Source organism: Aquila chrysaetos, chromosome 9 (assembly GCF_900496995.4).
Source record: "Aquila chrysaetos chrysaetos chromosome 9, bAquChr1.4, whole genome shotgun sequence".
NCBI lineage: Eukaryota > Metazoa > Chordata > Aves > Accipitriformes > Accipitridae > Aquila > Aquila chrysaetos.
In genome coordinates, this window is record NC_044012.1 from 4,604,914 (window position 1) to 4,618,513 (window position 13,600).

The following is a 13,600-nucleotide window of genomic DNA, read 5'->3' on the forward strand; positions in this document are numbered from 1 at the left end:
GGGAACAAGAACCTGTAATGCGAGGGACTGTTACCGCAAGATGTAGAAGTTAAATTGGATTTTAGTGCTATCAGCATAAATGACAATGTTGCTACCTTTAGTTAAAAAAAATACTTCCAAAAGAAATATTATAGAAATAGATATTTTGTATACTTCTGTATACTTGAATTTTAATGAAAAGCCATGCAGAATCACCTTAGAATTATTAGCATAAAGTCTTAAATTATAAGCCCTCTGTAGAAACACACAGCCAAGAAACTTGAAAACTGGCATTCGGTTATGGCCCAAAAAGTTCCTGTAGGAACAATGATGGGATTTAGACATCTAACTACTCAAATAAGACTGCCAATCAGGTAGTTAGTTTCTTAAAAGATACCAATTATGCACGATGATGGCCATGGACTAAGATGACATTTCTCTTAAGTATCAAGACTTGCATAAAATGGCATATCTAACAAGCAATCATACGGTTGAATGGCTGATGATGCATTTAATCTGAGCATAATACTTTTATGGACATGAAGAGCCATTTCATGTTCCACTTTCTAGTTTTTCTACAGAAATGTGATGCTGTTGTGTACAGATTTCTAATATGGCTGAGCTGTGCTCCGTGAAATTAAAGACAGTATCTGAACTGCTTTGAAACTGAATTAAGACCTTCCTAATCAGTTCACATTGAAATAGCAACAGCTTTCATTTATTTGACACGAGAGCAAAAATACAGGGTTAGGAATCCCCACACAGCAGGTGAGATTTTCTGATATGTCTCACACAATAGGCTGCCAAACACCCCTAAAAAGTCAGTGAAAGTCGAGAACTTAAGTTTTAGGGGTATCCAAAGAAAAACTCATAATGTGACTGAGGCTTGCCTACACAGCATCCTATTTCTTTGCATGATGTAAACACACCTGCGCTTCTATCTTGTCTTCCTGCTGTTTGTTAGCATCATAAAAGACTGACAGAAAGATCCACGCTGCATGAATAAGTCCACAGTCACGTCTCAATATCTCACCATACCTTGTGCAGGCATATCTACAGAAGCTTTAAAATAGACAGTGCAGATGCTAATAGCAATGTATCCTCAAATTATTAATATGGAAGTTGTTTTGTTATGTTTTAACTCAAAGTGTGATTTTCATGGAGCATTTTGAGTTCATATATTTTTTTCACTTAATGCTAAGGAAGCCTTGGGGAACACAACGCTGGCTACACTGGTATCTGGGCCATGTCAATCTGCTATTTTCACATTCAGTAGTGTTTTTCTCCACTAACTGAGCTCTGTCAACAACAGCAATAGTAGGAGGAACAATTTAGGCACTTCATTGTTGGAATCACAACAGTTATCATGTTTAGACACTCTATTCTCTTCTAGGAGTACAGCTGAGCATAAGCCTAGTTAAAAGTAGCCATCCATCTACACTAAATTGCCAGTGTGTACTTACAGAAGCTGGTCAGAAACATTGTTCTAAACTGGTAGAACATTTTCAAGATAGAAGAGTCATTTAAATGCGTCTCAAAGTGAAAAAAAAGTCATGAAGATTTAATCCTTTTCTTCCAGCTTTCCCTTTCCAATTTGCAGCAAATCTCAAGAATAAGCTAAGTGACCGTCATTACATTTTCCAAGCATTCAAAAACATACTCAGATCTTAGAAAATGAACAGATTTGGACATTTGAGATTACAGTGAGTTTAGCTTGTCCTTGAAAAATGAAGATGCATGTTCCTTAAAGCAGTGGAAAGGTTCTTAAGAACATATCCAAGTAAAACAATTGCTTGAACATTGCTGCTTAAAACATAAAACCATATTCATTGGTCAACACACCACCCAAGATCAAAAAATTAAACTGATATTGTCCATCCTACCTTGAGCTTTCCGAGTTCTGAAATTTTTAAATCCCTTTTTGGAATAACTGAGGTGTATTTATTTTTTTTTCTTTTAGAATTGGGTATTTAAAATATTTTTATTTAAAGATTCAAAGGATATTATAAACTAAACAAATTGCATATAATAAGAATATTCATTCACGTAAATAAAATTTAATTCAATTTGTGAAAACCAACAGGAAAATCCTCAAGAAATATTTTTCCTTCTAGTTTGATTCTTTTTTTTGTAGTTCAACACCAAACTTGACTTGATCTAAAATAGAACAAGTTGCACAAGGGAGAACAAGCATTATCAAACACAAAAAAGTACATTTCCACATGCTGTGTGAAAATGGGCCTTAAATAAATCAGATGAAAGTCAGTTTACTTGTAAATAATATAATTTTTTTAGTGGCACGGCTAAGGAACAAAGCATTGATAATCAACTAACAAGAAAAATGCCAGACACGCAAATAAAAAAGTGTTAAGAGTGGGAGGCAATGAGACTACGTGTTTTCACTTATATTTAGAAAGTTCACCTAATAGTATCTAAAGCTAAACATAGGAAATCTCCTCTATTTAGAACTCTAATGGTTTTTATCTTGGTCATTACAGCAAAGGAATATTTATGTAAATGCCTTTACATAACAAAATCTAATTAGAAACAAATATGAAAAATGGGAATTTAATTTGAACTGTTATACTTTTTTTTTTTTTTTTTTTTTTTGTAAAGAACATCAGAGACCTTGGATTCTGGCAATAGTTATCAAATTTCCAAAGAAGAAAAGTCAGCCATTCTAGAGAATCCAGCTGCCGCACAGATCTGAGCCACAGTATTGCTGGAAGCCAGAACGGTTTTTAGGAAGAGTGGAGCACGAACCGTCCCTTTTCACATGCTCATTATGAATGGTAAAAAGACTTCTGTAGTCATTTCTTCTTATTAAATTAAGCTCCCAGCACCATCAAATTAATACATATTATCTATGCCCTTCTATGCCATGATGCAGAAATTACAAGGCCATTTAATCCCTAGAGCAAGCAATAGGGTATCCATTGCTGTAGAGATTCCCTTCTCAAGCTGACAGAGTGACAATTAATTTCTTCTAAATTTTACTAGAATATTTATGGTTTACCATTTAGCAGCAGTTTTTAATCTACTTCCGCTATCACTTACGTAACCCAGAAAGCTCAATTCCAACTTTTTTTCCTCGCTTCTACTTTTTTGCTGGCTAACAAAGTTACACAGATACAAAATGAGTGAGCAATTACAGTAAGAACAATTTTTCTTCATATTTGAGCAGGGAAAAAAAAGCCTTTGAGAATGTGCATTTCTTAATTTCTGGCACAATTACCCTTCCTCTGAGCCATCATGAATAAAGCCTTCTCTCTTAAACTTCTATAACCTACGTCTGAATCATAGTCATATTGAGGTCAATTGGGAACTGCAGTGACGACGACAGAATGTCCTGCATTTTATTCCCATGTAACTAACTGTAAAATGTAGGACCGCCTAGGATCTCTCCTTGGATATGGATTTTTCACCAATTTCTCTATTTTCAGCTTTGTATTTGCCTGAAAGAGAATACAGCAAGAAAGGAGGAGAATAAAGAATGAAAAGAGCGTTGCAGAAGTTCCCAAATTGTTTGGAGGGAGCTATGCAGCCGGACTCTGCAGTACGTGGTTAGGCTTAGTAACGTGTTGTCTCTTTAAATTACTATACTTCAAATATGGACCGTGAGAAATAATGCTTCATGCTTTCTAACGATACTGCTAGGGAAATCTAAACACAAATGTCTGTCTCCTCCCTCATGGTTCTTTTTTCTCCCTCCATATGCTGTTTTTCTGATCAGAAAATGTGTGCACACTAGGTGATTCGGCAGCAGGTACCCTCACGGCAGGCATAAATCCCATTCAGACAGGCATATTCTATTACGTTTTGTAAGCTGAACTCTATTAATGGTTCACCCAAAGTAAATGGAACCAGTAGAGTGGGAAGATACCCAGATTTGAGTGTGCTGCTCAGAATGTGACATATTTGAAAACTGGTTTCATAAATGCCATATGCTGACATTTTGTATAAAAGAGGTCCCGAGTTTCCCATGAGCTGAAATTTCCTATGCATTTTCTGTATGTATTGGCATACAGATATTTTTCAAAATTTAGAAAATAAATAGTCTTAAAAAGTTACAATCCTTCATTCATTCACTCAAATAATATATGCAGATCCTATTTTTGAGTAATTACATTTCAAAAGAGCACAGCTCTTTCAGCGTATCAAATTGCTACTGACATATGCCATCCATCTTAAATACTGTTTTCAGCATTCTAATTTCTTTTTCTAATCATGAGTCTGTGATGACAAATTAAAACAATATTTTGTGTGCAATTCATATTTTACTGAAATTTAAAATGGCGAGAAAAGGATGAGTATTCAATTTATTTTCTCTTCTCAATTAATACAGCAATTAAGATAAGGGGTATAAAACTGGCTTAATTGGGTTGCCATGGCAACTAATTGCTGGATTTCTTCAAAAATAGCATGTTTTAGGTGGAATCAATCTGTGGTAATTTAATTATGTACATCATGAAGCAAGAAGACAGGTTAGATACATGTAAGGAAAAGTTCTAATTGCAAATTGTTACACATCTCTTTGTTACTCCAGTTTTTTCTAGATGTTGTCTGTTACTGTTCATTACGCATAGTACAGAATGATAGTTTTTCTTTTTAATGATTAGGAGTATTGAGACTTGCACAATAAATGAGATTTGGAATTGCTTGGGTGTAGTTCAGCTGGTCCTTGGAAACAAGGAAAAAAGTGAAAATTAGACTTTGTCTCACTTCTTCCTCATTTTGCTTTGCATGTGCAACAGGGAAATTGAAATAGTGCCACTCAGTAAGCTAATTTATCCTTATTCAACTGGCCACAGTCATAGAAGCAATATCCAACTTGATTTTTTTTTTTTTTTTTTAAATTGGCCAGTGTAGCTCAAGGCAAACACTGAAATCACCCCAATCTAGAATCACACCTTTTTATAGTCCTCCCTATCTCTTAACCTTTATCTTGCTCAAATACATATGCTCCATTAAATAGAGGTTACTGCTCCTGATGATCATTTCCTGCAGCTCAGCCCTCCTGTTGGACAACCTGCCTGTGACAGTGGATGGCTGCCACGCAAATGCTTATAATGTCGGACACCGGGGAGGGTGATGTCAGGTAGGGAGCAAACCACTTTCAGAAAAGAAAACCAGTTGTTTTCACTCGCGCAGTATTGCTGTAAGAAACAGTGCTTACTGTGATTTAGGGCATTTAAAGCTACGTCAGTTAAAATTTTGAACCCGTAACTCCATCTCTGAGTATCTTTAACATCTGGAAGAGATGCCACATTTTTAATGACATTTTTCCTCCTCTATGTTTAATGTAGTAGAAGTACTTACAGTCCCGATTTTTGTCTCGGTAGTTCCCTGGTGATGAGAAGAGCAGGGGAGGAAGGTGACACACTTACACTAGATGAGAGTATCTGTCTCAGCGAGAGAACATTGCTACCTGGCTTTGTGTGGGTGGTACTCCGCCAGGGTGGCATGAGAAAAGTGAAGTCGATGATAACTACTTTTAACCAAATCAGCAAGACTGGGTATTAGTATTTCATCACTTGTCACCAGGAGCTGACAAACTTGAACAGCATAGGTGGTTTTTCCATGTATCAGCCAAACAAAGGTAACCAAAGTTTTTCTTCTCGAGATAGAAAAAGTTATGCAATGGGGACATTAACTAGGGTATCATGCCCCTCCGCAATGACATGAGCGATTATTGCATAACTAAGGTAAATTTGGATATATTTTATTATTCATCCCTCCTAAAGGAAAGGGAGAAACCAATTTTTAGCTTTTTTAGATTTCACACATTTTCTAGATATTCTTTAGCTTCACCTCAAAAATATTCATGTTTTTCTCCTCCCTTACTTTTTCTAAATTATGACTCAAACTCTCAGAATACAGGGGAAAAAAGACCCTTCCTGGAGAGTTTTTAGCATGACTGACCTTATGAGAAAAACATGCAGGTATTCTTCTTTACAATAGTCATCCCAAATACTCCAGTGTATAGTAGAATCTGTAGGATGACACTACAACATGGTCACGCAGCAAATTTGGAAGGTCTATTCCAAGCAGATTTCTCAAACTCAAATGATTTCTTGTCTGTATTTAACTTATGTGTGTTTTACAGATATATTCCAAATAATTGCACCGTATGCTGTTGATATTGCATTGGTTTTAGTAATTAGAATGTTAAATTCAGGAAATAAAATGATCACAATTATTGGCACTTTTGTTATTTGAATGAAATCTCTGATGTTCCCCAAGTTTGCATACACCAGACTTTGTCCCATTATGAGCTCATTCTCAGATTAAACACAGTTCATGTCACTTTAATGTGTTAACTCTGCTTTATGGTATTTCCTACCAGTGTTTAATTCCTTCTTTAACAGACCATGGACTCTATGTCCACACAAGTCTTTAATAAAAAGTTTTCAAATTCTAAAGACACTATCTTGACGTTTACTGAAATCAAAAGTACAGAGACAATTAGGATATTCATTCAAAAAAGTAATTTTTAAAGTGAAATTTCCCCTAATAAAAGGTCAAACTTTATAAATTTAATACTGTGTCCACCAAATTTGCTCTTACACATTGTTTCAATTATATTTGGGAAGGTACAGGAGCTGTTTAGATTAGAAATAACATAATTCATACTTAACTACCTTCCTCTGCAGTTAATTTGATAATGCTGAAAAAATAATATCATAAAGTTCAAAAAGGATATCATAAACTAAATTGTTTCCTGAAGTGGAATGACTCCATTTTCTATGGTCCATTCATGGTTACTGTCCTACTGGTAAAGAACAGTTTTGTGATTTACTGAAAAAAGATTAAGATGTGATGGATTTATATAAAGAACTACCAAGCATGAAGCTCCTGGTTTTCCTTCTGACAGAAATTTTCAACATTTTACAAATAAGAAAAATGCCCTGGCACTTGTCCCCAGCACTGAAGCGTAATAACAAGAAGCCAGTGCCTGCTGAATCCAATGACAGATTCTCTATTGACATCAGTGAAAGGGTATGAAAAAAGCATCACTGCGAGTTTTGTTTTCAGCTGTCTCCGCTCTCCACCCAAGATAGCACATGAACGTAAGGTCGTTTTAAAAAGAGGTGATCATGGAATATGACGGGACAACAGTAGCTTTTCTGTAATTACATAAATTCTATATGCTATGAATACTAATAGAAGATACAAGTATTTACGGTTTTAGTGTGTGTCTAAGGTCCTTTAGCAAGGTCTAAGGTCCAAGATTTTATTTGATTTGAGAACCTCGCCTTACTATAAATACTATTAAAAATTAACGCACAACTCACATACACCCTTCTACAGTAAGCATCATCTTTGCAGTCCCTTATACTGACAATTAACAACGTTAACACTGCTGAAACTCCTGCTAGTGCTGTCAGAAACTGAACTTGGGGGAAGATGGGTCAGGTGGTGTTGACGTGGCCCCACGGACACGCAGACCTCTAACTGAGCTGGCTTGTCTAGGAAGCCTCGCAAGCACCGCTGTGGTGCTGGGCCTGGACTGAGGTGCTCTGCGTTATGGCTGGAGCCGCGCTGGGTACCAATTCACGCTGCTCTACTGTGCAGTGGACGTTAGCTGAGCTCTTCTCTATTCCCCAGTTAAGAAAAGGAGAGTGTATGGCAGCTCGGACTTCCTCAGCGCATATGCCAACACATCTCAGATTTGACTTAGAGATAAGATGATAGGCCAAAGGAAATAACAACCTACATTGAATGCTTTTGAAAAAGTATCTCTGATTAAGTATGGGGTTTTTTTTCCCCTCTCTGTTTTCGCCCCAAGTCTGTTAGCCCAAGCAAATGACTTGCTCTATCAGAAATGCCTCTGAATTTTCAATTTACCAGCCTATCTCATTTGGCAATTCTTAATCCTGCCTTTGGCTGCCCTCTCATGAAGAAGTCCTAACCGTATTCACTGGTATTAGATAGGCTACACTTACTAACCTGAAAAAGGATTTTGCAGTTTGTGGACCGTGCTGTTTTAAAAAGAACGCCCTGATTTTTTTTCCTTTTTAAGTAAACAGAACCTTCTTTTAAAGTCCTGAAAGAATTCTGCATTCATTTCATACTATTCCGCCGCAATTTGCTTGTCACCTAACATCATGTCCGTTTTCAAGATAGACATTAGCTATGATGGCTAGAAAAATGAAGTGGGTTTCACAGCCTTGCTAGTTAGCATTATCAGTGGCCTGGAAATAAGTCGGGGAACCACTTCCAGGGATATTATCAGTCCCGGTCCTAACTGCAAGGGACAAGGCAGACCCCCAAACCTACCTGTTGAAATCAGTTCTAAAACTTCCTTGGCTGCTTTAGCCACAGGGTCTAGACCGAGACTTCAGACTGGCAGCACCTATGCGCAAAGACAGCTTTGTCCCCTCTGCGGATGGAAGCAATCGAACCGCAGGTGAACTGAAGCTTGCCTGCCTTCTGGCAGGCCTGCCCAAAGCGAAGCGATGCTCTCCAGCAGACGCCGGCACCGCTCTCCCGGCCAGGCGCGACCAGAGGCGAGTACCGGCGTGTGACCGAGGTTGAGGTTGGGGCTCCAGAGGAGCTCCTGCTCCTCTCAGCTCCCACAAATTCCACTCAAACATATTTATACAGACCAGCAGATAATTTTTCCAGTTACCAACCTGCCTCTAAGTTTAATGTGTTTCACAAGCTGTTTGGTAATTAATCCAGGGGTGATACGGACCACAAGGTTAATATCGGCTATTTAAGTTCCGCTATTTATTGCCACTTCCACATGTGGCTGAGCTACATACAGTGAAGTAGTACAATACTCCTGAATGATCATTATTAACACCTTAGCATGACAGTACTAAATGCACACATGTGGTTTCTAATTACTTCATTCAAAGAAGTCAATAATGTTGGAGTAGATTAGCTCCCATGCTAACAGTACTGCAGAATTACAAATAAACACAGTAACAGCCACTTGAATTAGATGCTCAGTACCTCAACTGAACAGGATTCCTTTTCTCTAACCCACATTAAATATCTTCTCTTGCTCTGCTCTTCAGCGCACAGACACCTTTCCCTTGTTTTTCCAGAATGGAAAAAAATCTGGGAATTAAGAGGGGTCACCCAGGAGTGAGATTCTTGGCTTAGAATAGATGAGCAACGCGTGTTACTGCCCTAAGTGCAACGTAAAGGTATATACCCCCAAATCCACTTTCATTCAGACTGGTTTCCACAGCTGGAAATATTCGGCTTCTTGTTCCATCTATTCACTTTGAGGATATTTGACTCCACCTTTAAAACATATGCAACTTTATCCTTTTTGTAATCCCTCAATAATATTATCCTGACTTTTTACTTTCATTGTAAGATGACATTTCCCAGTGTACCAGATTTTAAGATGCAGTTAAAAAAATCTTTATCCAATAGCAAGTAAAAGACAGAAACAAGTTTAGTGCTACATTTTCCCATGGAAATTTCCTAAGAAAAATACATATATGAATATATAAGTAAATCATCACCTCAGCAGAATTTTTTTTCTTCTACACTTAAGGCAATATTTTCTTTTTCCTGTCAGGCCCTGCAAATGTTCCCTGAGTCATGTGGTTACAAAAATGTAGAATTACCCTCCTAAAAAGAACGTTTTACAATTCATCACCAGGACTAAACCAGCTGCAGCTATGAAAAAGTGTTAGCATATTAGCTGTTATATTACAGACAAATCTTTTATTTATTTTGTGCCTTTAGCTCTGGAGATTTGGAATATTCAGGATTTTCTCTTTCTTTCTCTGCTCCAAAGTCACTCACTGAATTTTCACTAGACAGTTTAATTTTGATTATATTTGACAGAAGGAACTTTAATCCACACACTATGTAGAAAATATTGCATTTTAACAAGGGGTTTTACTTATGTTTTTATTGCCATTGTTTTGAATAGAATAGATTTCAGCATATCAGGGATGAGTTGTTATTAGTATTTAGGTGTCTTAGGCTTACTAACTGCTCAAACATTATGGAGAAATTACCTCTGATAAAGATGATTTATTACTTTCCAAGAATGTTCATAGACTATTTGCACCTACCATTAAGATCGCAGTGTAGGAACAAATGTGTGAGATACAACCTTAAATCAAAGCTGTTCCAAGTTTGAAGTTTTAAGCTAATTCCTCTATTTTCTGTTTGTCGCAATGATCTCTAATAGCTTTAGGTGGCCACCTCACAAATTGCTGAAGCATATGCTTAACTTCACACGTGCACATCTCTGAACAGAAGATTTCAAGCATGAAAAAAAGTCATATACTTTAATGAATATGATCCATAATAGTTACTCACCGCTGTCTATTGCCAGAAAGAGAGCAGTGTATATGTTATTCTGAACATAAGGAGATTCCCGATCCAGGATAGCCGTGGTGCCAATGGTACCATTGGTAGGGTTTATTTCTAGCCAGCCTGCTGGATCCTTGTAAACCGAATACCTAAATCAAAAGATAGAAGTTGTTAACAAATTATATATCTAGACATAAAACGATGACATTACTACAAAAGAATATGTCTTTGCACTGACTGGCTTTCATGGGGTGAATCTCTTAATACTTAAAAACCACAATGTAAACCTTGTGCCTTCCCTTTGAGATAGTTCATTATGGTTAGGTTTATTTGACAGATGGAGAAAGAGAGAGAGGTTTGAGGCAATTTCTTTGGATACATATGTCCCAAAGCTGAGCATGGAAATCAATATTTAAAACATTATGTAGGACCCATTTCCTGCTGCTGTGTTATGCAGCCAGAGCACCTGAACCCTTTCAATTATTGCATTGTTGATGCAATGTTTCTGCATCAACACCGGTATTTACAGACTTCATGAACCCTCTCAACAAGCCTCCCGACTCAAAATTCTGGTAGGAGTAAGTGTTATATTTTTTTATTTATTTTCTGACGGTTTTTCCTTTTTTTTTTTCCCTTACAATTAGTTATTTTGGGTGAGGCTGGAAATGTAGTAAATTGTAGGGTATGGTAGCAAAAAGAGAGTTAGACCATGGATTCATTAGGTCTAATGGGAGCTGGTTACATACGGACCAGGTTTGCAAACTTTTGTTCTGCAGTCTGTGATCCGTAGTTTCCTGCTTCTAATGATTTCAAATAGAGGCTCAGAATCTTGGAACAATTCAACCACATACATATTCTCTAAACAAGGATTCAAAATGCTGTCTGTCAAGATCCCTCAATACAAAATTCGCTGTTGTGCTTTCTTTGCGTTAATTAGCACAAATATTTAGACCTTGATACTGGAAACATTTAGGGAGATTGTGGAGTTTATGCACTAAGAAGTAGCCTATTTGACTGAAGTAATAAATATAAGAATGTTCATGATTAGGGCCTACTTCTATACTCAGTTAAATATATTAAGTAATATAACAACACAGAGCTGAATTAACTGGCACCAATTCCTTCTCAAATGAAATGTGTTAAATTTTAAACCAGAACTTCAATCATATATAATCAATACTTAGTATAATAACCCGCTTATCTTTTTTTTGTAGTGAATTGTTATAGGTCATAAACAGCCATACAATCTTCTATAGACATTCTAAATTATAAGTAATTGAATGAAACCTGTTATTGTTTAATGAGTATGCACCTAGCCAGTGCCTCACAGTGGCATTCATCTGAAAGGTGTCCTATGTGATAACGCTGCTAAAAATAATTTATCAGTGCAACTATTTCCTGAGGGAATAATCAAAAATAACAGCTTGTAAGTAAAATGAAATAAAAGGGCAGTTGCTAGAAGAGGAAAGAAGAAATTGCAAGCCAACAAAGAAAGACATGGTCTCATTGAATGCTTATTTCAGAGGCTCGCTTCGGTGTCTTGTGCCCTCTGGGAAGCAGAAAAATAACTTGTGGTTAGTCGCTAGATCCCTCTAGCAGACTGTTAAGGGATGTCCGTTACCATAGCTAACACCGAGGGGACAACGTGCGGCTGTTCTACCCAGCTGCCTCTGACCCCCCAACTCCTTGGTTCAGACCCCTCAGTCCCATATAACTTGTGCTTTTTCCCTGTCCGGTTATTCTGATCAGGCAGAGTTTGAGAACTTTGGACTTTTGCTGGGATCTCAGAAAAGCTAGGCAGAGCCACAGCTCTGAGCTGTTAGATGTCCGAGATGTCTGACATTAGCATAATTCATTATTCATGCAGCAAATTTTATTGTGTTTGAGCAGTGGGTCTGATCATTGGCCAAAGGTAAAAGAAAAACAAAAGCAAGTAACATAGTGCATGGCTGAAGCTTAAATTCAGTCATTAAGACGGCACTGTAAAAAACATTGAATGAACTGAAGAATGGATCTCTTCTGTCCCTCACCCCAGGAACTTCCCCTCCGACATTTGAAATAATGCCATAGGAAGGTGTCATTAAGCAAAGATTTTTTTTTCCCCATGTAAATTAGGATTAGAACAGATTTGACTTATAATAGCCTTTGAATAATAAATTTTGGGTAGGGACACCATGCTATTCAGCAGGAAGAAAACTTAATTGTTAAAAAGGGAAAAGTTCTGGGCAAATTGGTTTCCTCGTGCATAAATGAGGCAGTGCACATACAGGTACCCAAGCCTGAGAAATACAGGACAGAAACACAGACATATTTTTACAGCCCACAGATCAGATATCCATTATAACTGGATTAGCTGGAGACAGAGCAAGACTTGGATTCATGCCTTAGAAAGCACAGGGTTCCTGAATTCCTATGAATTTGCCATGTGACCCGCAGGTACATTTAAATAAACTATTCTATAGATTGACATTATACTTCGAAGACTGATAAAGTACTCTTATTACAAGTTCTTATTACAAAAGAACGAGAGTCCAAGGAAAAAATACTGAGTTTTGTCTTTGAAAAACACGATCACTTTTAGCAGAAAGCCTTCTCTTAATTCATCAGAGAAATACCTCTCACCAAAAAAATCATCTGTTTCCTCAAAATTTCTTTGGGGTACCTCCAGGGGAAATGATATTATCCTACAGACGATGAACGTGGCTAATTTCAGAGGTGGTAACAGACGACACTGTCCACATGACTGCTGTTCTTTACCAAGACTTTGCTTCAGGCTTGAAAAATGCAACCTCCTCAGGGCTGCTGAACCAGATTGACTTTTCCATGGTACACAGGAACACACAGGTGTTCAGGCAGCCAGTTTCAGGATCAAAACTTCAATAGATACAGCCATGAAAAATTCCACAGTTTTATGAGCTATTACTGTGTTAAAATAAAGGACAAATTTGGAAACCAGAACCTTTTGGAATTTATGAGAAAAAGGGACAAACACTGAAAACACTTGGCTTATTCATGCTCCCACAAAAGTCACTCAGAGTTTCGCCACCGGCTTCCCCAGGAGAAGAAATTATCCCTTAGAAATAGGTGGAAGAGAAACAAAGGCAAAAGCTAGCCCATAGTGAGACATTCCATCAACCCAACATGTCCTTCCACTTAATAACCATTTAAACATTAATCAATACTTGAGCTTTATCTCCCGTAAAAATGATTTACTAGAATAGTAACAATGCAGATCATTATTTCATTTCACTTCTTTGTTTCTTTTTTTATTGTTGTTTTTATAACTTTGCAACAAAGGTATGCAGAAAAATATGAAACAAGGGCAGCCTAA

At 37.2% G+C, this 13,600-nt stretch overlaps 1 protein-coding gene across 2 annotated transcripts in view; it reads right to left on the reverse strand.

Moving 5' to 3' along the window:
- Positions 1-13,600, reverse strand: part of CDH13 (cadherin 13) — a 517,159-nt gene that overhangs the window by 25,809 nt on the left and 477,750 nt on the right. For both annotated transcript variants that reach the window (XM_030026184.2, XM_030026183.2), the window contains exon 11: positions 10,276-10,418. In XM_030026184.2, coding sequence (XP_029882044.1) covers positions 10,276-10,418 — 143 coding nt within the window. The remainder of the gene's footprint in view (positions 1-10,275; positions 10,419-13,600) is intronic.